Below are 27,967 nucleotides of genomic sequence, written 5' to 3' on the forward strand. Positions count from 1 at the left end.
TTCTTCATGTCTTTACTTTAAATATTCTTTTTCCCTATTCTAGGATTACAAAACCATACACCATGCTCTTCTTGTAGACACCCTAGAAGAACCATATCATCCTGGTCTTAAAACACCTACAAGAAAGGGCACAGTACTTTTCCATTAGTAAGTATCCAGGTAAAATAATGGCAGCCAGCTTTTCAACTACGCACGAATTAGGGTTTAAAGGAATAAAATATCAATTTTTCTTTAAATATTTGTCACCCAAAGTGTCACTGCCTTCACTGATACAACAAAAAATTAGGTTGGGTGAGTGAGGGAGTAGGGAGAGGAAAGTGTCAGGGAGGAGTATGTGGCATCTTTTGTCTATTAAATTATGGAATTACGGGTCATCTAATGGAAACCTGTGGCATGATTAAGCTATACAAAATTGTCAGGCTCATGTGTATGTCTTTCAAAGAGCTGATAGGATACAGCTCTTTGGGTAGCAAAGGATACAACAGCCTAGATATCAAGTTAGCCAAAAGGTCTCCAGCGGAACTGGGCCTTGAGCATTGGAATATATGATTAGATCATAGTGATTTTTTTCCTATGACACCTGGAAGTAAAAACAGGTCTTATAAACACTTCTAAAACTAGCAGTTCAAACAACATGCATTTACAGAGAGAGCGTATGAGCTCAGCAGACTGCTACTCATTGCGAAGGGTAATAATAAAATATTAATAATTTCCATTTATTGAGTATTATATGTCAGGCATCATAGTAGGTGTTTTATGTACATTATGCTGTTTTCAAAGCAAAATTATGATATGATAATCCACAGTTTACAGAAGAGAAATCTGTAGATCAGAGAAGATTTTTCAAGAACTGATGGTTTCCAAAGACTGTGCTCTTATCCAATAAGCTACAGAAAGTTGGCACCGGGAAGTAAAGGTCACAGAAAGCTGAGCCACAGAAGTTCAGCTCTAAGGTAGGATCTTGGTTACCTTCACAGTGATTAACCAGTCTTCAGTGGTTATTATAGAAATACTAGGCCAAAAAGGCAGCATCCAGATTTTAGTTTGCATCAGAAGAGAAGAGGGCTGGCCAGGGAGTGAGGGTATGCTTTACTTACTTGTGTTAAAAGCTACATGGGAACCAAATAATGTCAAAAACAATGTCCGATAACTGGCAATGAAATTGGAAGCTATTGGTGTGAAAAATTCTGGTTTGGAATTGTATTGACTTAGGTTTACTTGCACAGCCAGAACTTTCTAAAACAGAAATAGATGTAATATATATTGTGCTCTAACCTTCTCTGTACTTTTCTTCTTCCTACAGACAAAGCAGATACTTCATCCTGCTCTGAAAACAAACAGTAAGTGATAACTCATTTATTTAAATGTGAACATTTTATTTGTCAATCATTTTTACTTTGCCAACGGTAAAATTATATATTTAACAAATGTACCCATGATTTTCAAACTTTATGGATAGTTATTGAGACAATGATCTTGAATTAATTCTACTCTCACTATGTCAAGTTGAAACAAATGCATTTTTTACATCTCATTCTAAAATGGATAATAGAAATAGTTCCCGTGTTTATGATCTTGAAACAAGTATACTAGAACTATATTGAATAGAAAACAATGTAAAATATGACAATTTGTATATATTGTATATTCTTCCATGTTAGTGATTTTTACTATGAACATATTGTATACTGTTGTATATTAACACAGGAATTGTTAAAATAAGGATAGAGTGTCTCCATTGAGCTACAGAATGTTTGATTTTCCCAGTTGAAACTATGTTTTCCTTTCAATGTGCATTGACTTGGACATCATAATTGGTTGAAGGTTAATTTCTGCCATTACTTAAGAATTTACCAGGACTTCCCTGGTGGCGCAGTGGTTAAAAATCTGCCTGCCAATGCAAGGGACACGGGTTTGAGCCCTGGTCTGGGAAGATCCCACATGCCGCGGAGCAACTAAGCCCGTGGGCCACAGCTGCTGAGCCTGAGCTCTAAAGCCCGCGAGCCACAACTACTGAGTCTGTGTGCTACAACTGTGGAAACGCCTAGAGCCCGTGCTCCACAACAAGAGAAGCCACCGCAATGAGAAGTCGGCGCACCGCAACGAAGAGCAGACCCCGCTCGAGGCCACTGGAGAAAGCCTGCACGCAGCAACAAAGACCCAACGCAGCCAAAATAAATAAATATAAATAAATAAATAAAGGAACTTACCATTGGCATAGGTTAATTAACTCTTATAGGCCTCAATTCCTTCATCCGTAAAACACCACCATACCTGCGAAGGTAAGAGAGTGAAATTAGACATTGTATTTTGCCCTACACTGTCAATAAATGTTCATTCCTCTCCCTTTGATAATCACACTATTGAGAAGAAAGGCAATACATGGAAGAGGTACCAATTGTCCACTATTTACAAATCAATAAGGCCTGAGATGTACTGCAGATAAACAGTTTAGAATTTTCTTTTCCTCCAAGAATTTGGGGGTAGCAATTGCATAGGAAGACAGTTAATCTAGGCAGTATTCCTTTCATTTACAAAGTGAGTAACTTTTATATGATGAATGGTGGGGAAGAGAATATGAATGCTTCCTAAACTTCATGTTCTTTTTGATTCATCTAAAGGACCAAGGATTTTTTGACACATTGAGAAAGCACAATGTGGGCAACCCAATGCTGAGTGTCTTTTAAAAAGTTAATGAAGATATTAAGTAACCTTTGTACCCAATCATGGATTCAGCAAATTCGAACAGGCTAGATTTTCAATATATTAGTTCTATTTGTATTTTTTCTATACTTGGAAATTTGAAAATATAGACAAGTGTAAGGAATAAAATAAACATAACTTCTAATGCCTCCATTGGAGAAATAACTACTACTAAAGTATTTGTACATTTCTGTGTTATCACAACCCTGAAATCTGGATTAGAGTTGTGTATAAATAAAAGGACAAGAAGTCTACTTTTCATAGACAAGAGGAAAAAAACTAAGAAATGGTATACACTGAAAATAACCTTTGCCCTAAAATTGAAATAATAATCAATGCAAGATCATAATTAACTGTGGCGAAATCTGTTTTCTTCCATATTTTCTTTCTGATGGGCTTAGGAGCAATAGAAGTGGGCAGAAAGAAGTGGTATGTCCCTCACCTTTATAGGTATAATTCAAGTGCAACAGTCAAGTTCTTCAGCTTATTTTTTATTGTCCCTATCAGAGACAAGGTTGGTTCTATTATGATTCTACTGGCACCATATGACAGTCCTCTCTTGTTACATTACTTATAAATTTGGGAATCACGGCTCCTTTGAGATAACCAAGATCATTACATTAGTTCTTCCCTCCTAGTTAGAGGTCCATGTACTACATGTTTCAATGTAGACCTTTGTTCTCTTTGACTTACTTCCTAGCAATGGCTTCACTCCCAGTTGTGCTGTTTCTGGCTACTGTGCTGCTACCATCTTTCCCCACCAAAGCAAAGGTAAGGTTAAAGTGGAAAAATCTTTCCAGAGCTATCCAGGCAGCTCTGTGGGATGGCAAGGCACTTTGAGAGCGGAAGTAATGAGAGTGTCTAGTACATCACAGAGCACTCCTCGGTAGCTCAGAGCACTTAACGTAATTATCTAGATGAAAGTTCAAGGATGAGCAGTCCAGTACAGCAGCTATCTGTCACACATGGCTATTAAAGACTTGAAATGTGGCTTTTCCAAAACAAGATGTGCTGTAGGTAGTATAAATTACACACCAGATTTCAAAGATTTAGTACAAAAAAAGAAAAATATTGCATTATTTTTACATGGAGTACATGATATTTTGGAAAATTAATGCATTAGGTCCCTAGGGCTGTTGTAGGAAATTAACACAAGTTTGGTGGCTTAGCCCAATAGAAATTTATTCTCTCACAGTTCTGGAGACCAGAAGTCTGAAATCAAGGTATCAGCAGGGCCATGCTCCCTCTGGAGGATCTAGGAGGGAGTCTGTTCCATGGTCCTCTCCCAGCTTCTGGTGGCTTCCACCAATCCTTGGCTTGTGGCTACATCACTGGAATCTCTGCCTCCATCTTCACATCACCTTCTCCTCTTGCGTCTCTTATAAAGACACGTGCCATTGGATTTATTTTTCATTCAGTATTGGCCCCTGTCCTTAGGGATGTATAAGTACGCAGGAGAAATGGACGCAATGTGATCATGGTGATAAAATGTGGTCAGACCTATGTTCACAGTATTTGCAGAGCTCTGAAGGGGACTCAGTATTGGGGGAGCAGAGAATGACTTATTCCAAGGTGTCAGGGGAAGGTCAACCAAGGACCCTGTCTATTCAGACTTACACTTCAAAGTCTTACTCATGCTGGGACTTCCCTGGTGGCACAGTGGTTAAGAATCTGCCTGCCAATGCAGGGGACACGGGTTCATCCGGGACGATCCCACATGCCGCAGAGAAACTAAGCCCACGTGCCACAACTACTGAAGCCCGCACGCCTAGAGCCCGAGCTCCGCAACAAGAGAATCCACAACAATGAGAAGCCTGCACAGTGCAATGGAGACCCAACACAGCCAAAAATTTTAAAAAAATAAATTGATTTAAAAAAAAATCTTGCTCATGTAACATCAGCCTTTTGTGTAAATTTAGGCTATCAAATTGCTAGACCTTGTGGGAGCAATTCACACACCCTACTCCACCTCCAGGTTTAGGATCTATCCCCCCCAACACACACACACACACACACACACACACACACACACACACACACACACACACACACAAATATACACCAAAAATATCAGCAACTGATTTAATACCTTATCAATTATATTTCTGTTTCTAAAAGGAACAAAGTCAGCAATAGTCCATTCACTGGATGGCTTTGCTCCTTCCAAATGGCCTTGGAGATTTTTTTAATGGGGTCTTTTGAGTGACCCTATAAAATCTACCTATAACAGGTAGAATCACCCACAGCCAACATCGTCCTCAATGGTGAAAAACTGAAACCATTTCCACTAAGATCAGGAACAAGACAGGTTGCCCACTCTCATCACAATTATTCAACATAGTTTTGGAAGTTTTAGCCACAGCAGTCAGAGAAGAAAAAGAAACAAAAGGAATCCGAATCGGAAAAGAGGTAGAACTGTTACTGTTTGCTGATGACGTGATACCATGCATAGAGAATCCTAAAGATGCTACCAGAAAACTACTAGAGCTAATGAATGAATTTGGTAAAGTAGCAGGATACAAAATTAATGCACAGAAATCTCCTGCATTCCTATACACTAATGATGAAAAATCTGAAAGAGAAATTAAGGAAACACTCCCATTTGCCATTGCAACAAAAAGAATAAAATATCTAGGAATAAACCTACCTAAGGAGACAAAAGACCTGTATGCAGAAAACTATAAGACACTGATGAAAGAAATGAGAGATGGTACAAACAGATGGAGAGATATACCATGTTCTTGGATTGGAAGAATCAAAATTGTGAAAATGACTCTACTACCCAAAGCAATCTACAGATTCAATGCAATCCCTATCAAACTACCAATGGCATTTTTCACAGAACTAGAACAAAAACTGCACAGTTTGTATGGAAACACAAAAGACCCCAAATAGCCAAAGCAATCTTGAGAAAGAAAAACAGAGCTGGAGGAATCAAGCTCCCTGACTTCAGACTATACTACAAAGCTACAGGAATCAAGACAGTATGGTACTGGCACAAAAACAGAAATATAGATCAATGGAACAGGGTACAAAGCCAAGAGAGAAACCCACGCATATATGGTCACCTTATCTTTGATAAGAGGCAAGAATATACAATGCAGAAAAGACAGCCTCTTCAATAAGTGGTGCTGGGAAAACTGGACAGCTACATGTAAAAGAAAGAAATTAGAGCACTCCCTAACACCATACACAAAAATAAACTCAAAATGGATTAAAGACCTAAGTGTAACACCAGACACTATAAAACTCTTAGAGGAAAACATAATAAGAACACTCTTTGACATAAATCACAGCAAGATCCTTTTTGACCCACCTCCTACAGAAATGGAAATGTAAACAAAAATAAACAAATGGGACCTAATGAAACTTCAAAGCTTTTGCACAGCAAAGGAAACCATAAAAAGATGAAAAGACAACCCTCAGAATGGGAGAAAATATTTGCAGATGAAGCAACTAACAAAGGATTAGTTTCCAAAATTTACAAGCAGCTCATGCAGCTCAATATCAAAAAAACAGAGCCCAATCCAAAAATAGGCAGAAGACCTAAATAGACATTTCTCCAAAGAAGATATACAGATTGCCAACAAACACATGAAAGGATGCTCAACATCACTAATCATTAGAGAAATGCAAATCAAAATTGCAATGAGATATCACCCCACACCAGTCAGAATGGCCATCATCAAAAAATCTAGAAACAATAAATGCTGGAGAGGATGTGGAGAAAAGGGAACTCTCTTGCACTGTTGGTGGGAATGTAAATTGATACAGCCACTATGGAGAACAGTATGGAGGTTCCTTAAAAAACTAAAAATAGAACTACCATATGACCCAGCAATCCCATTACTGGGCATATACCCTAAGAAAACTATAATTCAAAAAGAGACATGTAACACAATGTTCATTGCAGCTCTATTTACAATAGCCAGGACATGGAAGGAACCTAAGTGTCCATTAACAGATGAATGGATAAAGAAGATGTGGCACATATATACAATGGAATATTACTCACCCATAAAAGAAACGAAATTGAGTTATTTGTAATGAGGTGAATGGACCTAGAGTCTGTCATACAGAGTGAGGTCAGAAAGAGAAAAACAAATACCGTATGCTAACACATATATATATGGAATCTAAAAAAAAATGGTTCTGAAGAACCTAGGGGCAGGACAGGAATAAAGACACAGACATAGAGAATGGACTTGAGGACACAGGAAGGGAGAATGGTAAGCTGGGACGAAGTGAGAGAGTGGCATGGACATATACACACTACCAAATGTAAAACAGTTAGCTAGTGAGAAGCAGCCCCACAGCACAGGGAGATCAGCTCTGTGCTTTGTGACCACCTAGAGGGGTGGAATAGGGAGGGTGGGAGGGAGATGCAAGGCGGGGGGGAATATGGGGATATATGTATACATTTAGCTGATTCACTTTGTTGTACAGCAGCAACTAACACAACAATGTAAAGCAATTATACTCCAATAAAGATGTTAAAAAAATAAAACAGGTAGAATCATTTTACTGGAATACTGAATGCACTTCAACTGAACCTCAACATTCTTTCTCTAAATACATTCTAAATATATTCTTTCTCTAAAAACAGATACCACGTCAGGTCAAAGTTCCCCTTAAAGTCTAGGATGAGTCTTGAGGTCCGCTCTTATCCCACTGCTGCAGCCTGATTGAATGTGGATGAATCTGCCTTCATGTTCTTATTGTATACCTTTGTACACAATATTATAAAATATAAAACATTATCACTTGTATGTCTAGAAAAATCACACTGAGAGTTCCCTTGAAACTAGAAATTGGCATTTGCGGCCTCAGAGGAGTTTTTAATTTGTCATGTCATGAATTCCATTCCCATTCTCAAAACTTCAAACTACTTTTTTCCTATTTGTCATTGCCTTGGTTCAGTTCATTGACAGTGCTTAACAACTCATAGTGGCTTGAACTGAACACTTTGTAAAGTCATCTCAGAGCCCCTGAATTAACTTATTCACTCTTAAGTGCAATTTTCAAAAATGTTTAAAAAAAATCCTAATTTTATTTCCCTGTAGGATCCATCCTTCACTGCGCTATTAACCATTCAAACGCAAGTCCAAAGAGAGATTGTAAATAAACACAATGAACTAAGGAAATCAGTCTCTCCACCTGCCAGCAACATGCTAAAGATGGTAAGAAGCAAAAATATAAATAAAGTGGTGTGAACCAGCAGTGGTAAGAGCAGGCAGCTAACTGGCATCTCTTAAGACTCTTGTGGCTTACAAAGTTCTGTCTCTATTTTTCTACTTCATTTAGCTCTGTCATGGGCAGGGCAGAAATGAATTTTCCTTTATAATGGTTAAATAACTTGTCAAGATTACAGGGCTCTTAAGCTGGGAAGGCAGAATTTAGAAGCCAGATCTTCAGACATCAAATATGAAGGTGTTACATTTTTGGTTCACTATCTTCCCTAGTCGAAAATAAAGAAATCTCCTATCCTTCAGGATCAATGCCATTTAGGGAAAATAACAGCCCATTTCCCAGGGAATAGTCCATAAAAGCTGGACATCTCCCATGTGGACACAGTGGGCTACAAATGGAATTGGCAATAAACTAGGTCAGCTTATTACTACTGAAATATAGTCAGACTATCTCACATGTTAGTATTTAGAGCAGCAACATTATTAAAAATCTTAGGTGCGGCTGCTATGCTATCATAGTCAGATAATGTATTAGGTATTTCTCTCGTTAGACATACCTGTGGACTTGTCTTTGTGTGGAAACTGGCACTGGGACAGATAAAGACACACGCACACACATACACACAAACAAAAAGGTACTTTAATACCAATGACAATTAGATAATACATCTACAGAAGTTTTAAAGTAATGCAAATCAGCCTACCAATCAGATTTTAAAGCATATACTTCATTGGAGTTGAATCTTTGTGTATTTTGTTTTTCTTGTGACATTTAGGAATGGAGCAGAGAAGCAACAGAAAATGCTCAGAAGTGGGCAAACAAGTGCACTTTAGAACACAGTAATCCAGATGACCGGAAGACCAGTATGTAAATGAGTCAATGTTTGTTGAATAAATGAGCAAATAAAATATTAGGCAAATAAAATAGGACAGACCATTCTGGAGCATTGTATTCAGAAGACTTTGTGAATAAATGTTGCTTATATGGCTGTACTTTTAAAATTAAAGTATCTGTATAGAGAGAGATACGATAAGTACTATTTCATGCTTGTTGATTATTTACATTATGCAAATTATTTCTTAAGCAGCATCTCATTTGTTCCTCTTGATCAGCTCATGGTGAACAGGTCATGCGTAATCATTTTCCCGATTTTAAAGATTAAAAAGGATGTGGAAGGAATGAATTATGCAAGAACACAACTGGTAGGAGTATCATATACTGGAAAGTTAACCAGGCTTCCTGATTTCTCACCCTTTGCCCTTTTTGTGATATTGTGTAGCTGTATGGTGTTTTGAAATCAGATTATTTTGCATTCACAAAATGTGTTAAAATATGTTGAACTGTTCCTGAATTTTACTCTAAAAATATTTAAGCTTTTTTTAATCAGGATGAATATTTTGGGTGTGTTGATTCATTTTTTAAAGTTTTGATAACAAATTGTCAAGTATTTTGTATAGACTGTGTACCTATAATGCATAGAATAATATATTAGACTCAAAAAAACTTGAAGACGTATCTTACCAAGGATCATAAAAGCCATGAGAGAAAAAAAACTTGTATTCACAAACCTTACATAAAATGTTTTACATTTTCAAGCATGATATACACATAGGTAAGCCCAATTTAAAGATAGTGAATAACTTACCTGTTATTTCAGTAGAATTGTTCTTGTTTATATTGTTGATACAAACATTATGATGAAATTACAACAGGAGGCGACTGTGTTCATTTTCAGTGGAAAATGGTCTTAAAGATCCAAGTCTACTGTTAGTTTCTAAGTTTCTGTCTTTCCTTATTAAAGGAGATATCCAAAAACACTTTATACTTTCTTTAAGCAGCACGTAAACATTATATTTCAAGTCACCAAAACGTAAATATTAAGAGAGGGCTGAAAAGGGTAACGTTTCTGGACCTCAAGGCACTTCTTTCTTCTTTAAATTAATTTTACTGTGGTAAGAACACCTTTTTTTTTAGTTTTTAAAAAATTTTATGCTGCTAAGAACACTTAACATGAAATCTACCCTCTCAAGAAATGTTTAAGTGTACGATACAATATTGTTGATTGTAGGTGCCATGCTGTCCATCAGATATCTAGAAATTATCTTGCTTACCAGAAAGTTTATGCCCATTGATTAGTAACTCCCCATTCCTCCTTCCCCCCAGCCCAGCAGCCACCATTCCACTCTTTGATTCTATGAATTTGACTATTTGAGATACTTCATACTGATAGAATCAGGCACTCGTTTTCTGTGACTAGCTTATTTCACTTAGCAAAATATCCTCAAGGTTCATTCATGTTGCTGCACGTTGCAGAATTTCCTTCTTTTCTAAGGATGGATGATATTCCATTGTGTGTATATACCACATTTTGTTTATCCGTTCATCTGCTGATGGACATTTAGGTCATTTCCACATCTTGGCTATCATGAATAGTGCTGCAGTGAACATGAGAATGTAAATATCTCTTCAAGATCTTGACTTCAATTCTTTTGGATAAATACTCAGAAGTGGAATTGCTGGATCATTTGGTAGCTCTACTTTCAATTTTTTGAGGAACCTCCCTACTGTTGCCTACAACAGCTACCTATGTTTTATTCTCACCAACAGCGTACAAGAATTCCAATTTCTCTTGCTGTCTTTTGTTTTTTGAGAACAGACATCCTGACAGGTGTAAGGTTATATCTCATTGTGGTTTTGATCTGCCTTTTTTCTGATGATTAGTGACACTGAGCACCTTTTCATATACCTGTTGGTCATTTGTACATCTTTTTTGGAGAAATGCTGTTCAAGTCCATCTTGCTCAAGAAAGATTCTTAAGTCGTTTCCTCAGGCAGCCCCCAGAAAAGATGGATCTCTGACAGTCCATCCAATTCTTTCCCTCCCCAGGGAGAGGCTAAGAGCTGGAGTATTTTGTTTGTTCACTCTGTGCTGAACCAGGAAGGGAGGCTATGGCAACTGCCAGCCCAAATATCTGTCTCTGTTCTCACTAGCCGCAGGCAGTGAGTTTATGCTAGGTCTTGATAGCATTCCAAAACAGGCAAGTCAGGAGCCAGTCCTTCAGGCAGCCTCTGGAAAATGTGTGGCATCAGATGACCAAACCAGCTTCTTCCCTCCCCAGGGAGAAGCAGGCAGCTGAGGTTTTTGTCGGCTTGCTCTGTGCTGAGCTGGGGAGAAGGGCTATGGCATCTACCAATCCAAACTGCCATCTCAGTTCTCCCCCAGGGAACAAGATTGCACTCCAGGACTGGCAAGAAAGATGCCAGTTCTTTGGGTAGCCCCAGAGAAACTGGACCACTGGACACATTGATCAACTCCCAGGGAAGAAAGGAAAAAAATGAAAGGATTTTTCATTTGCTTGCTCTGTGCTGAGCCAGAGGGAGGAGTTATGGTGTCTAGCAGCCCAAACACCATCTCCACTCACCACCTCCAAGACTAGCAAGACAGAAGCCAGCCCTCTGGGGCGTCCCCTTGGAAACGTTGGGTTGCTGGACACATGAGCCAACTCTTTCCCTCCCTTGGGAGAAGCTGGGAGTTAGAGGGTCTCTTCCTGATTGTATAGCACGGTGCTGAGGGTAGGGATTCTCGCCAGAGGGTTTTCCAATCTCCCTAGAGGCTTCAGTGAGTCTGGTTTCATATCCCTCAGGGTCAGGAAGCCTTTAGTTTTGTTTTTGGATTTCTGACAAGGGCAATTTGTTCATGAATTGTTGCTGAATCAGTGTGTGTATTGGGGAAAGGAGAGTCCAGGGCTTCCTACCTCACCATTCTGCTGATGTCACCCTCTGCAAGGTCCTTCCTGCCTAACTCTCTGAGGAGACATTATGACTCCTCAGAGAGTTATAATATAACTGGAAGTTATAATATACAGTTATAATATAACTGTAAGTTATATATAACTCTCCTCAGAGAGTTATAACTGTAAGTTATATAACATTATATAACTATAATGTCACATTGTGACATTATGACTCATGGACTAAGGGAAGAGCTACAAGTTTTGAACACCTTCCTGATGTCAGTTGACTCTTGATTGGGACTCTTAAAGACTGCCCGTAAACCTTTTTTTTTCAAAGTTTATGCAAATTCATAATCATAAATATTTATTCTGGCTCCTATGTGTGAAAAATCTCTGCTGAGGGTGGGTAAGAGGAGAGAAAAAATAAAATTTGGTTGTTGCCTTTCGTAAGCTAACAATACAAAGCTGAGAGCACACACATTATACCTGTGAAGAATTTAGCATGAAAAAGAATGCATCTTTGACAATCCACAGGGAGGAGGATTTTGTTTGGTTTGGTTTGGTTTTGATTTTTATTGAAATATAGTTAATTTACAATGTTGTGATAGCTTCAGGTGTACAGCAGGTGATTCAAATATACATATATATATATATTTTACATTCACTTCCATTATAGGTTATTACAAGATATTGAGTATAGTTCCCTGTGCTATACAGTAGGTCCTTGTTAGAATAAATTCTTCTCAAGCTATTCAGAGTTTGCATATTGTGGCCAGCCCAGTGGGCTAGGTAGATCTGTCTTCTATTCAGCTTTACAGTTGATAAGGAATGGAAGCATCTTTTTCATGTATTAACAGTTAGCAAATACAGGCACTGAGTTTGAAGGGCAACATCCTTGTGTTCATGTAGTTGACTTCTCTTGCCACGGCATGCTTTTTTGTTTTCTTCATGAATGATCTGTTCACACTTAGGTACAAAACGTGGTGAGAATCCCTACATGTCAAGTGACCCTACTGCCTGGTCAGATGCAATCCAAAGCTGGTTTGAAGAACACCACAATTTTGTCTACGGTGCAGGACCAAAGAGCTCCAGTGCAATTGTTGGACATTATACCCAGGTAACCAGAACAAATGAAAAACTTCTGCCACAGATGCTCTAACAGAGAAAGCTTCTCCAAATGATGACCAACACCAATGTTCAATCTGGGGGAAGGGCTTGAGTATAATAGAGTCCTGGCATTTGGCTGGTATTTCATCTAAAACTGTCATTTTTTTTTTTCATGGGCTGCAAAATTCTTGGCAGGGAAGTACACTCTGTACTTTTCCAACATTATAAATGGATACACGAAATTTAATATTTTTAAGGTTTGTGACTTTGTTTCAGTAGTTTAAATATTTCCATAAGGTATACGGCTACAAACTACGAGTCACTTTTTTTTCTTTCTTTTTAAATATTTGGCTGCGTTGGGTCTTTGCTGGTGCGCGCAGGCTTTCTCTAGTTGTCGTGAGCGGGGGCTACTCTTCACTGCAGTGTGCGGCCTTCTCATTGCAGTGGATTCTCTTGTTGTGGAGCACGGGCTCTAGGCACGCGGGCTTCAGTAGTTGTAGCATGCGGGCTCAGTAGTCGTGGCACGTGGGCTTAGTTGCCCCGAGGCATGTGGGATCCTCCGGGACCAGGGATGGAACCCGTGTCCCCTGCATTGGCAGATGGGTTCCTAACCACTGCACCACCAAGGAAGTGCCAAGAATCACTTTTTTTTTTACATTTGCTATTATTTGTTTTCCCAGTATTTTCCCCTCTTCCTTAATGTACTCTTACATATTTCCTTATGCATTTGTAGCTTGTTTGGTACTCATCCTTCCGTGTTGGATGTGGAATTGCCTACTGTCCCAATCAGGAGAGTCTAAAATACTACTATGTTTGCCAGTACTGTCCTGCGTAAGTATATACTTTAAAGTTTAATACCAATAATTCCGTCGGCAATTTAATATTTTAAAATAATCTTACATTTACCCAATCAAAATAAAAAAGCATATTTTAATAAAGAGAAGGGATAAACCTTTGGAAATACTGCTTAAGGTAAGATACATTCAACTTATCAGAGAAGAGACCAAGTTCTCATTTCCAAGAGTAAAATCTGAAACTCTCTTTCCTCAATTATGAAGTCATGTCTTTTCTCTCAATTGCCTTTCCCCAGGGCTCAAGGTTATTCTCTGGGCACGTGTAGTATGCATTTCTCTAGACTTGATGTCATCAGTTCTCACTAATTTCACACCCTAGGTGGGTGGAAGCTTGATGGTTAAGCAAGAGGCAGTAGTGGAGTGGAAAATAAGGGATAGTAAATTGTGATTTCAGCCCTTTCTGCTGAAACGTTCCTATTCTTACTTATCTTGAAAACCATATACGTTATTATCATTAGAAATGATTCATTCTTCTGGGTCTCCAAGGTTTTTCAAGAGATCTTTAATATATGTTAGAGTCCAGAAAAAGGAAACATCTTAAGCTTTTGTTTCTCAGAAGTTTTCACCAAAAACTCCATAATGAACAATTCCTTACAGTCTTTATTTGTAACAGGAAACATGCTCTTTCATTAAGCAAAACGTTTTAAGTTCTCCACAACAAATCCTATGGATAAACTAAAGACCTAACCTCAACATATCTGCTAGTCTTAATTTCTTTTAAAATTTGAAGTTCTTTACCACTACAGGCAGGGAGGCCCCAAACCAAGCCTCATATAGGATTTATTTGATACTATAGATGACCCAGGGATATGGGTCTCCAGTTTGAGAAATATGACCTCCAAAGTCATTTTCCTGAAAACAGCTATTAGAGTTTAGTAGAAAGAATAGATAGGTCATTTGGGGAAGGACAACACGGGCCTAGGAAGACCCTGAGCTCACCTCCTCCCATGCACACACTGAATCTACACCTACATATAAAGAAATTGCCCCCGAAGTTGATTTAACAGCTTCTGCAGATAGAAGGACCACATAGAAATTAGTAGGAAAGATGGAGACGCTGTATCCATGGGAACCCCACCCCCATTTTAGTGATCTGCAGTAGGAGGGATATAGCTGAGGGGCTTGAGAACAGACTCACCTGCCCTGGGACACAGCAAAAAATACCCCAGCAATTTAAAAAGCATTCAGACTATACAGAAGGAAAATCCATCTGCTAACCTGAGAGCTTCTTCCAAATGAACAGGGAACTGCTGGAGCCCTCCCCAGAGTCGAAGGCACCAGTGAGCACCATTGTTTGGTCCCCCTGGGAGTCCCCCCAGTGCACACCTTCCCCAGCTGCAGCCCTAGCCATCCCACCAAGGCAGCCGTAAGCACAGTGCTCCCCAGGGACTTCCTCTAGCCTGGCCCATTCCAGCTCAAGCTGGTCTGCTAAAGCCACCAGTCACAAGCAGTCACAGGGGATGCTCTTACACAAGGCCACTCCTTCAAGACCAAGAGCGGTAGCTGTTTAGCCTAAATCATAGAAAAAAACCCAAAATTTAGCAACTATACTCCAATAAAAAATTTTTTTTAAATAATAATAAAAACAAAATTCAAACAAAATGAGGAGACAGGAATATGTTCCAAATGAAAGAACAGAATATAACCACAGGAAAAAACTCTAATGAAATGGAGATAAGTAATTTACCTGATAGAGTTCAAAGAAATGGTTATAGGATGCTCACTGAACTAGGGAGAATAATGGAAGAACACAATAAGAATTTCAGCAAAGACTTAAAAACTAAAAGAACCAATCAGAAATGAAGAATATAGGAACTGAAATAAAAAACACACTCAAGAGAATCAATAGCAGATTATATGATACAGAAGAACAGATAAGCAATCTGGAAGATAGAATAGTGAAAAATCACCCAATGAGAACAGCAAAAAGAAGAAAGAATTTTTTTTAAATGAGGAGAGTTTAAGGTACCTCTGGGACAACAGCAAGCTACCAACAGCTAGGGGTCCCAGGAAGATAAGAGAGAGAAAGGAACAGAAAACATTTTAAAAAAATAATGCCTGAAACCTTCCCTAACCTGAAAAAGGAAACAGACATCCAGGTACAGGAAGCTAAGAGAGTCTCGAACAAGATGAACCTAGAGTTATACCAAGACATAATTAAAATGGCAAAAGTTAAAGAGGAAATTTTTAAGGCAACAAGAGAAAAACAACTAATCACACAAAAGAGAAACCCCATAAGACTATCAGCTGGTTTCCAGGAGAAACTTTATAGGCTGGAAGGGAGTGGTAGGATATATTTAAAGTTCTGAAAAAACAAAAACAAAAAAAGCTTACAACCTGGAATATTCTGTTCAGCAAGGTTATCATTCAGAATTGAAGGATAGATAAAGAGTTTCCCAGACAAACAAAACTAAAAAAGTTCATCATCACTAGACTGGCCTTACAAGAAATGTTAAAGGGTCTTCTTTAAGCAGAAAAGCAAAGGCCACAACTAGAAACAGAAAACACATATGAAAGAATAAATCTCACTGGTAAAGGCAAATATATAGTAATGGCAGTGGATCAGCCACTTAAAAAGCTAGTATGAAGTTTAAAAGACAAAAGTGCTACTATCAATTGTAACTGCAACAAGTAGTGAAGGACTACACAAGGTAAAAAAATGTAAAATATGACATAAAAATCATAAAACAGATGGGGGTAGTAAAAATTTAGTGCTTTTAGAAAGCCTTCGAACTTAAGTGACTATCAGCTTAAAACAGCTATAGCTACAGACTGATATATATGAACCTCATGTTAAGTACAAAATAAAAACCTACAATGGATACACAAAAAATAATGAAAAAGAAGTCCAAAGCTAACACTAAAGGAATCCATCAAACCACAAGAGATGTACAGATGGTAACTGGAATTACTGTGGTGATTTCATAATGTATAAAAATATCAAACCACTATGTTGTACACGTGAAACTAATAGAATATTGTGTGTCAAGTATAACTTAATAAAAAAATTGATAGACCCTTGGAAAATGCATCCAAACTCACTGCCTGGCTGTGAGAGGGGAGGCATCGGGAACCAGGCATCTGGAGTGAGAGCTGAAGTGAATAATGAGGAAAGCGGGAGTGACAGAACCTCCAGAACACTTTTGTGTCTACGTCACAATCTTTCCAAGCCCTTCCAAGGCTACCACATGGACAGCCATGTTCTGTGCAGGAAGACAGATTCAAATACATCACTTTGGGCCCTTGGCTCCCTTGACACTACTGAGATTTGCATTCTCATGTATTTTCCTATGAATTAGATAAATTTAACAGCCAATAGGATAATCATCATCGATGAGTTACAAGTTAGTCACTGTAATTGACTACACCCAGGCTATTGGCGTTTATCAAAACTTTTTACTCTCACGTTCCTTTTTCGGTAAACATAAAAATCTCTCACGCACTACCTCTGGAAATTCATAAACCTTCCCCAGCTCTCCCTGACCCACAAATACACGCACCACAAACTACTTAAATAGCACAATGCCATCTCGAAATTAAAATATATATATATTGGAGCTTTACTGTCCCTAGTTCATATTAGAGGAATTAGGGTATTTATCCTCTTTCAAATATAAAATTATATTGCAACATTGAGTATTCTTTTTCATACTGCAACCTCCTGCCCCCAGGATCTTTCCCCGTCTCTCAAAGTGATATATTTATCCCTAGCCAGCTCTCTGCGGGGCACGGCCTTACCAATCTGACCAAGTCTACCGGGAGATGAAAAGTGTATTGCTGCAAAGAAGTTATCTGGATGCTTTAGACTAGTTATGCCAGTGTAGCTGCCCAGCCTGAAGAAGTAGAGTCAAGGAGATGGGTCGATGTGTGTGAAGTATTTTCTTAATTTGGATGTTATGTAAATTACATGTGGAGAATTGTAATTTTTCAGTTTTGTTTTGTCGTTGTTTTTTTTTTTTTGGCCTGGTGGTGCGGCTTGTGGGATCTTAGTTCCCCGACCTAAGGGGTCGAACCTGGGACCACAGCAGTGAAAGCCCAGAATCCTAGCCATTGGACCGCCAGGGAATTCCCCTCAGTTTTGTTAACAGAACTAAAAACGTTACATATATACTTATATATATTTAGTGATTGATGTTGCCCTTGGCAACTAAACAGTAAAGTGAAAAATATTTGACAGTGTGTATTTTACATTACAGTGGTAATAATGTGAGTAAAAAGAGTACCCCTTAACAACAAGGAACACCTTGTGCCAGTTGCCCTGATAACTGTGACAGTGGACTATGCAGTAAGTTTGAAGTGATTAACTTGCTATTATAATCAAGAATTGATGTTTAATTTTCTTTTTATGGATAAAGAAATCTCCCAAAGTAACCAATTTAAATAACATCTTGCAAAAAACAAAAAAAAACAAAAAAAAACAAAAACAAAAAATAAATAAATAAATAACATCTTTATGCCAAGACAAAAAGATTACCCAACAGAGTGTGTTTAAGTAAACATTTTACACATTTCAATAACCTACATATTCTCTGTAATGAAAAGAATACAGGCATACCTCAGAGACGTTGTTACAGATCACTGAAAGAAAGAAAATATGGCTATTAAGCGAGTCACACAAATTTTTGGTTTCCCAGTGCACATGAAAGCTATGTTTACACTATACTGTAGTCTATGAAGTGTGCAATGGTATTATGTCTAAAAAAAAACAATGTACATTAAATTAAAAATAATGCTTTTGGAAAAATTGCACCAACAGGCTTGCTCAATGTAGGGTTGCCACAAACCTTCAATTGTAAAAAACACAATATCTGCAAAGTACCGTAAAGTGAAATGCAATACAATGAGGTATGCCTATATTACCATATATAAGATAATGAAACATCTAGCATCCATTTGTTTCTGTGACCTCGCAGAGCTCATTAATAACTATACATTCGGGGCTTACCTGGTGGCGCAGTGGTTGGGAGTCCGCCTGCCGATGCAGGGGACACGGGTTCGTGCCCCGGTCCGGGAAGATCCCACATGCCGAGGAGCAGCTAGGCCCGTGAGCCATGGCCACTGAGCCTGCGCGTCCGGAGCCTGCGTTCCACAACGGGAGAGGCCACGACAGTGAGAGGCCCACATACTGAAAAAAAAAAAACAAAAAACTATACATTCGTGCTTCTGATAATTTCATCAACGTTAATGTCATTACACCAAAGGTAGTATTTTGAATGCATAAAAATGTATAAATCTAAGGATGTGAGACCACATTGTGTCTCAGTCTATACAGGCAAACTTAATGTTTCTTTTGTGCAAATGAGTTCCTCATGCTGATTACTGCATTTTTTTCTAAAGTATAATTGGAAGCATGGTGATTAACATAATAAATGATCACTTGCCCTATAATTTACTCATGGTTTTGTGCACACTTTTAATGACAAAGTCCAACCTGTATATGATATGGGTTTATAGAATCCATAAAGATATTGTTGCAAAAGGAGGGAATAAAATGTCATATGTGTCATTTCTAAAGTTGTCATGATCTGAAGTAAAAATAGCTATTGGTTTTTTATAGTTGGGATATTTTTATTAAAATTATTATGGGGCTTCCCTGGTGGCGCCGTGGTTGAGAATCTGCCTGCCGATGCAGGGGACGCGGGTTCGTGCCCTGGTCCGGGAAGATCCCACATGCCGTGGAGCGGCTGGGCCCGTGAGCCATGGCCGCTGAGCCTGCATGTCCGGAGCCTATGCTCCGCAACGGGAGAGGCCACGACACTGAGAGGCTCGCGTACCACACACACACAAAAAAATTATTATGAACAATAGAGTTGACTCATTCCCTGAGACTTTTACCTTTCAAATGCATTCACCTTTAGTCAGTATTCTTTCTTACTGAATTATAGAGCTATAATTCAGAATATTCATGATGTCAAAACTATAAATTAACTAAAGTAAAAAAATCAGCTAAAAAACCATGGAATAGGCTTCCGGGAAGATGGCGGAAGAGTAAGACGTGGAGATCATCTTCCTCCCTACGGATACACCAGAAATACATCTACATGTGGAACAACTCCCACAGAACACCTGCTGAACGCTGGCAGAAGACCTAAGGCTTCCCAAAAGGCAAGAAACCCCCCACGTACCTGGGTAGGGCAAAAGAAAAGAGAATAAACAGAGACAAAAGGATAGGGACGGGACCTGCACCAGTGGGAGGGAGCTGTGAAGGAGAAAAAGTTTCCACACACTAGGAAGCCCCTTCGCGGGCGGAGACTGCGGGTGGCGCAGGGGGAAAGCTTCGGAGCCGCGTAGGAGAGCACAGCAACAGGGGTGCGGAGAGAAAAGGGGAGAGATTCCCGCACAGAGGATCAGGGCCGACCGGCACTCACCAGCCAGAGAGGCTTGTCTGCTCACCTGCCGGGGCGGGCGAGGCTTGGAGTTGAGGCTCAGGCTTCAGTCGGAGCACCGGGAGAGGACTGGGGTTGGCGGCGTGAACACAGCCTGCAGGGGGTTAATGCACCACGGCTAGCCGGGAGGGAGTTCGGGGAAAACTCTGGACCTGCCGAAGAGGCAAGAGACTTTTTCTTTCCTCTTTGTTTCCTGGTCCGCGAGGAGAGGCGATTAAGAGCGCTGCTTAAAGGAGCTCCAGAGACGGGCGCGAGCCGCGCCTAAAAGAGCGCAACCCAGAGACGGGCATGAGACGCTAAGGCTGCTGCTGCCGCCACCAAGAAGCCTGTGTGCGAGCACAGGTTACTACCCACACTCCCCTTCCGGGGAGCCTGTGCAGCCCGCCACCGTCAGGGCCCCGGGATCCAGGGACAACTTCCCGGGGAGAACGCCCGGAGCGCCTCAGGCTCGTGCAACGTCACGGTGGCGTCTGCCGCCGCAGGCCCGCCCCGCACGCAGTGCCCCTCCCTCCCCCCCGGGCCTGAGCCAGCGACCTACACGCAGAGGCGGGGCCAAATCCAAAGCTGAGCCCCGGGAGCTGTGAGAACAGAGAAGAGAAAGGGAAATCTCTCCCAGCTGCCGCAGAAGCAGCGGATTAAAGCTCCACAATCAACTTGAGGTACCTGCATCTGTGGAATACATGAATAGAAAACGAATCATCCCAAATTGAGGAGGTGGACTTTGAGAGCAAGATTTATGATTTTTTCCCCTTTTCCTCTTTTTGTGAGTGTGTATGTGTATGCTTCTGTGTGAGATTATGTCTGTATAGCTTTGCTTCCACCATTTGTCCTAGGGTTCTATCCGTCCGTTGTTTTTTTTCTTAATAATTATTTTTTTATTTTAATAACTTTATTATACTTTATCTTACTTTATTTTATTTTACTTTATCTTCTTTCTTTTTTCCCATCCTTCCCTCCTTCCTTCCTTCCTTCCTTCCTCCCTCCCTCCCTCCTTTCTTTCTTTCTTTCTTTCTACTTCTACTAATTCTTTCTTTCTCCTTTTCTCCCTTTTATTCTGAGCCGTGCGGATGAAAGGCTCTTGGTGCTGCAGTCAGGAGTCAGTGCTGTGCCTCTGAGGTGGGAGAGCCAACTTCAGGGCACTGGTCCACAAGAGACCTCCCAGCTCCACATAATATCAAATGGTGAAAATTCCCAGAGATCTCCATCTCAACGCCAGCACCCAGCTTCACTCAATGACCAGCAAGCTACAGTGCTGGACATCCTATGCCAAACAACTAGCAAGACAGGAACACAACCCCACCCATTACCAGAGAGGCTGCCTAAAATCATAATAAGTCCACAGACACCCCAAAACACACCACCAGACGTGCACCTGCCCACCAGAAAGACAAGATCCAGCCTCATCCACCAGAACACAGGCACTAGTCCCCTCCACCAGGAAGCCTACACCATCGACTGAACAAACCTTAGCCACTGGGGACAGACACCAAAAACAACAGGAACTACGAACGTGCAGCCTGCAAAAAGGAGACCCCAAACACAGTAAGATAAGCAAAATGAGAAGACAGAAAAACACACAGCAGATGAAGGAGCAAGATAAAAACCCACCAGACCTAACAAATGAAGAGGAAATAGGCAGTCTACCTGAAAAAGAATTCAGAACAATGATAGTAAAGATGATCCAAAATCTTGGAAATAGAATGGACAAAATGCAACAAACATTTAACAAGGAACTAGAAGAACTAAAGATGAAACAAACAATGATGAACAACACAATAGATGAAATTAAAAATACTCTAGATAGGATCAATAGCAGAATAACTGAGGCAGAAGAACGGATAAGTGACCTGGAAGATAAAATAGTGGAAATAAGTACTGCAGAGCAGAATAAAGAAAAAAGAATGAAAAGAACTGAGGACAGTCTCAAAGACCTCTGGGACAATATTAAACACACCAACATTTGAATTATAGGGGTTCCAGAAGAAGAAGAGAAAAAGGGACTGAGAAAATATTTGAAAAGGTTATAGTTGAAAACTTCCCTAATATGGGAAAGGAAATAGTTAATCAAGTCCAGGAAGCACAGAGAGTCCCATACAGGATAAATCCAAGGAGAAATATGCCAAGACACATATTAATCAAACTGTCAAAAATTAAATACAAAGAAAACATATTAAAAGCAGCAAGGGAAAAACAACAAATAACACACAAGGGAATCCCCATAAGGTTAACAGCTGATCTTTCAGCAGAAACTCTGCAAGCCAGAAGGGACTGGCAGGACATATTTAAAGTGATGAAGGAGAAAAACCTGCAACCAAGATTACTCTACCCAGCAAGGATTTCATTCAGATTTGATGGAGAAATTAAAACGTTTACAGACAAGCAAAAGCTGAGAGAGTTCAGCACCACCAAACCAGCTTTACAACAACTGCTAAAGGAACTTCTCTAGGCAAGAAACACAAGAGAAGGAAAAGATCTCCAATAATGAACCCAAAACAATTAAGAAAATGGGAATAGGAACATACATATCGATAATTACCTTAAATGTAAATGGATTAAATGCTCCCACCAAAAGACACAGATTGGCTGAATGAATACAAAAACAAGACCCATATATTTGTTGTCTACAAGAGACCCACTTCAGACCTAGAGACACATACAGACTGAAAGTAAGGGGATGGAAAAAGATATTTCATGCAAATGGAAACCAAAAGAAAGCTGGAGTAGCAATGCTCATAACAGACAAAATAGACTTTAAAATAAAGACTATTAGAAAGACAAAGAAGGACATTACATAATGATCAAGGGATCGATCCAAGAAGAAGATATAACAATTGTAAATATTTATGCACCCAACATAGGAGCACCTCAATACATAAGGCAAATACTAATAGCCATAAAAGGGGAAATCGACAATAATACATTCATAGTAGGGGACTTTAACACCCCACTTATACCACTGGACAGATCATCCAAAATGAAAATAAATAAGGAAACACAAGCTTTAAATGATACATTAAACAAGATGGACTTAATTGATATTTATAGGACATTCCACCCAAAAACAACAGAATACACATTTTTCTCAAGTGCTCATGGAACATTCTCTAGGATAGATCATATCTTGGGTCACAAGTCAAGCCTTGGTAAATTTAAGAAAATTGAAATTGTTTCAAGTATCCTTTCTGACCACGCTATGAGACTAGATATAAATTACAGGAAAAGATCTGTAAAAAATACAAACACATGGAGGCTAAACAATACACTACTTAATAACGAAGTGATCACAGAAGAAATCAAAGAGGAAATTTAAAAATACCTAGAAACAAATGACAATGGAGACACAACGACCCAAAATCTATGGGATGCAGCAAAAGCAGTTCTAAGAGGGAAGTTTATAGCAATACAATCCTACCTTAAGAAACAGGAAACATCTCAAATAAACAACCTAACCTTGCACATAAAGCAATTAGAGAAAGAAGAACAAAAAAAACCCAAAGTCAGCAGAAGGAAAGAAAACATAAAACTCAGATCAGAAGTAAATGAAAAAGAAATGAAGGAAACAATAGCAAAGATCAATAAAACTAAAAGCTGGTTCTTTGAGAAGATAAACAAAATAGATTAGCCAGACTCATCAAGAAAAAAAGGGAGAAGGCTCAAATCAATAGAATTAGAAATGAAAAAGGAGAAGTAACAAGTGAAACTGCAGAAATACAAAAGATCATGAGAGATTACTACAAACAACCCTATGCCAATAAAATGGACAACCTGGAAGAAATGGACAAATTCTTGGAAAAACCCAACCTTCTGATACTGAACCAGGAAGAAATAGAAAATGTGAACAGACCAATCACAAGCATTGAAATTGAAACTGTGATTAAAAATCTTCCAACAAACAAACGCCCAGGAACAGATGGCTTCACAGGTGAATTCTATCAAACATTTAGAGAAGAGCTAACACCTATCCTTCTCAAACTCTTCCAAAATATAGCAGAGGGAGGAACACTCCCAAACTCATTCTACGAGGCCACCATCACCTTGATACCAAAACCAGACAAGGATGTCACAAAGAAAGAAAACTACAGGCCAATATCACTGATGAACATAGATGCAAAAATCCTCAACAAAATACTAGCAAATAGGATCCAACAGCACATTAAAAGGATCATACACCATGATCAAGTTGGATTTATTCCAGGAATGCAAGGATTCTTCAATATATGCAAAACAATTAATGTGATAAACCATATTAACAAATTGAAGGAGAAAAACCATATGATCATCTCAATAGATGCAGAGAAAGCTTTTGACAAAATTCAACACCCATTTATGATAAAAACCCTCCAGAAAGTAGGCATAGAGGGAACTTTCTCAACATAATAAAGGCCATATAGGACAAACCCACAGCCAACATCGTCCTCAATGGTGAAAAAATGAAAGCATTTCCACTAAGATCAGGAACAAGACAAGGTTGCCCACTCTCACCACTCTTATTCAACATAGTTTTGGAAGTTTTAGCCACAGCAATCAGAGAAGAAAAGGAAATAAAAGGAATCCAAATCGGAAAAGAAGAAGTAAAGCTGTCACTGTTTGTAGATGACATGATACTATACATATAGAATCCTAAAGATGCTACCAGAAAACTACTAGAGCTAATCAATGAATTTGGTAAAGTAGCAGGATACAACATTAATGCACAGAAATCTCTGGCATTCCTATATGCTAATGATGAAAAATCTGAAAGTGAAATCAAGAAAAAACTCCCATTTACCATTGCAACAAAAAGAATAAAATATCTAGGAATAAACCTACCTAAGGAGACAAAAGACCTGTATGCAGAAAATTATAAGACACTGATAAAAGAAATTAAAGATGATACAAATAGATGGAGAGATATACCATGTTCTTGGATTGGAAGAATCAACATTGTGAAAATGACTCTACTACCCAAAGCAATCTACAGATTCAATGCAATCCCTATCAAACTACCACTGGTATTTTTCACAGAACTAGAACAAAAATTTCACAATTAGTATGGAAACACAAAAGACCCCGAATAGCCAAAGCAATCTTGAGAACGAAAAATGGAGCTGGAGGAATCTGGCTCCCTGGCTTCAGACTATACTACAAAGCTACAGTAATCAAGACAGTATGGTACTGGCACAGAAACAGAAAGATACATCAATGGAACAGGATAGAAAGCCCAGAGATAAACCCACGAACGTATGGACACCTTATCTTTCATAAAGGAGGCAGGAATGTACAGTGGAGAAAGAGAGCCTCTTCAATAAGTGGTGCTGGGAAAACTGGACAGCTACATGTAAAAGTATGAGATTAGATCACTCCCTAACACCATACACAAAAATAAACTCATAATGGATTAAAGACCTAAATGTAAGACCAGAAACTATCAAACTCTTAGAGGAAAACATAGGCAGAACACTCTATGACATAAATCACAGCAAGATCCTTTCTGACCCACCTCCCAGAGAAATGGAAATAAAAACAAAAATAAACAAATGGGACCTAATGAAACTTCAAAGCTTTTGCACAGCAAAGGAAACCATAAACAAGACCAAAAGACAACCCTCAGAATGGGAGAAAATATTTGCAAATGAAGCAAATGACAAAGGATTAATCTCCAAAATTTATAAGCAGCTCATGCAGCTCAATAACAAAAAAACAAACAACCCAATCCAAAAATGGGCAGAAGACCTAAACAGACATTTCTCCACAGAAGATATATAGACTGCCAACAAACACATGAAGGAATGCTCAACTTCATTAATCATTAGAGAAATGCAAATCAAAAGTACAATGAGATATCATCTCATACCAGTCAGAATAGCCATCATCAAAAAATCTAGAAACAGTAAATGCTGGAGAGAATGTGGAGAAAAGGGAACCCTCTTGCACTGTTGGTGGGAATGTAAATTGATACAGTGACTGTGGAGAACAGTATGGAGGTTCCTTAAGAAACTAAAAATAGAACTACCATACAACCCAGCAATCCCACTACTGGGCATATACCCTGAAAAAAACATAATTCAAAAAGAGTCATGTATCAAAATGTTCATTGCAGCTCTATTTACAATAGCCAGGAGATGGAAACAACCTAAGTGTCCATCATCGGATGTATGGATAAAGAAGATGTGGCACATATATACAATGGAATATTACTCAGCCATAAAAAGAAACGAAATTGAGCTATTTGTAATGAGGTGGGTAGACCTAGAGTCTGTCATACAGAGTGAAGTAAGTCAGAAAGAGAAAGACAAATACCATATGCTAACACATATATATGGAATTTAAGAAAAAAAAATGTCATGAAGAACCTAGGGGTAAGACAGGAATAAAGACACAGACCTACTAGAGAATGGACTTGAGGATATGGGGAGGGGGAAGGGTAAGCTGGGACGAAGTGAGAGAGTGGCATGGACATACATACACTACCAAACGTAAGGTAGATAGCTAGTGGGAAGCAGCCGCATAGCACAGGGAGATCAGCTCAGCGCTTTGTGACCGCCTGGAGGGCTGGGATAAGGAGGGTGGGAGGGAGGGAGACGCAAGAGGGAAGAGATATGGGAACATATGTATATGTATAACTGATTCACTTTGTTATAAAGCAGAAACTAACACACCATTGTAAAGCAATTATACTTCAATAAAGATGTAAAAAAAAAAGTCAAAATACAAGAGTTCAAAAAGGCAAAAAAAAAAATAATAAACCTTGGAATATTTCTACCTCTGCTGAGTGCTATATTAGCTAAGGAGCTTGGAATTTATCCTATTAGCAATAAGCACTCAATTGAAAGGTTTTCAGCAAAAGAGTGACAAGGTCAGAATCATGTTTGATAAAGAGCTTTCTAGCACTGGTAAATAGAAACTATTGGATGGAAGTCAGCAAGAAAACTATTGAAAAACATGGATTAAAAAGAAATTGAATGTCTTGACCTCATTACTGGGAAAATGAATGAAGAACAATGGACAGGGCTGAGAGACAAGAAGTAGAATAGCCAGTGTTTGTTACCAGTGCTGGTTGGTGCTGGTCAGAAGTAGAAAAGAAGGAGTTCAGATTGATTCAGTTCCTGGCCTGAATGACTGAGTAGTCAGGGAACCATTCCCCTGGGATTGTGGGAGGGGAATAGTCACCTTGGATCCATTTTGGGTAAGAGGATGAGTTTAGTTTGAGATTTGTTGGGTTTGGGGTCCCTGGAGAACATCCAAAAAAGAAACATTAGAAAGCAAGAAGGCATATTATCATTGTTTTACCTCTCTATCTTCCCACTGGAATCACTTTCTCCTGAAAGAGAAAGCATTGGTGTCTGAGGCAGTGTGTCCAATAGGATGAAATGATAAGGATGTTCTCTATCATCATGTATCTTACAAGTAGCCACTAGTCACATGTGGTCATTGAACACTGTGGCTGGTAAGATTAAGGAACTAAATTTTTAATTTCGCCTAACTTAAAATAATTTAAGTTTAAATAGCTCTATGTGTGTAGTAGCTCCTCCCATATTAGATTCTGTAGGTATTTTCATTTTACTCTCTTTGCTAAGGGAGAAAAATAGGTCAATTCATTTTAGAAACATGTCACCAAGTTCAAAATAAAAAGTGATGGATTAATCAGTGATCTCAACTAAGGCACCTTGTATGTCCCTCAAGAAGTGAAAGGCCCCTTGTGGTGTAAGTGACACTGACTTGTTTGTCCAATCTTACCCACTCATACACTTTGAATATGTGGATTGTTTTGTCGTTACTGAGAAAAATGATAATGAGGTAACTCATCTGTTTTTGTTACAGCCAATTCTTGTGAGTATGAAGATCTCCTTAGTAACTGTGATTCCTTGAAGAAAACAGCTGGCTGTGAACATGAAATGCTCAAGGAAAAGTGCAAGACTACTTGCCTATGTGAAGGCAAAATTTACTGAAATGCCCAACTTGCACTGTGCAGGACTAAGTGGAGAAAATCTGCATCATTTAGTTGACACATACCA

General features: G+C 39.0%; 1 protein-coding gene across 1 annotated transcript; it reads left to right on the top strand.

Moving 5' to 3' along the window:
• The first annotated feature begins 1,312 nt into the window (after positions 1-1,312).
• Positions 1,313-27,901, top strand: CRISP2 (cysteine rich secretory protein 2). The gene is given in 8 exon segments (XM_067755823.1): positions 1,313-1,340; positions 3,404-3,474; positions 7,767-7,883; positions 8,669-8,756; positions 12,598-12,743; positions 13,467-13,564; positions 17,784-17,872; positions 27,774-27,901. Coding segments are annotated over 7 exon segments (735 nt in total). The 5' UTR covers positions 1,313-1,340; positions 3,404-3,405.
• Positions 27,902-27,967: the final 66 nt, after the last annotated feature.

The sequence above is a fragment of the Pseudorca crassidens genome, chromosome 10 (genome assembly GCF_039906515.1).
Source record: "Pseudorca crassidens isolate mPseCra1 chromosome 10, mPseCra1.hap1, whole genome shotgun sequence".
NCBI lineage: Eukaryota > Metazoa > Chordata > Mammalia > Artiodactyla > Delphinidae > Pseudorca > Pseudorca crassidens.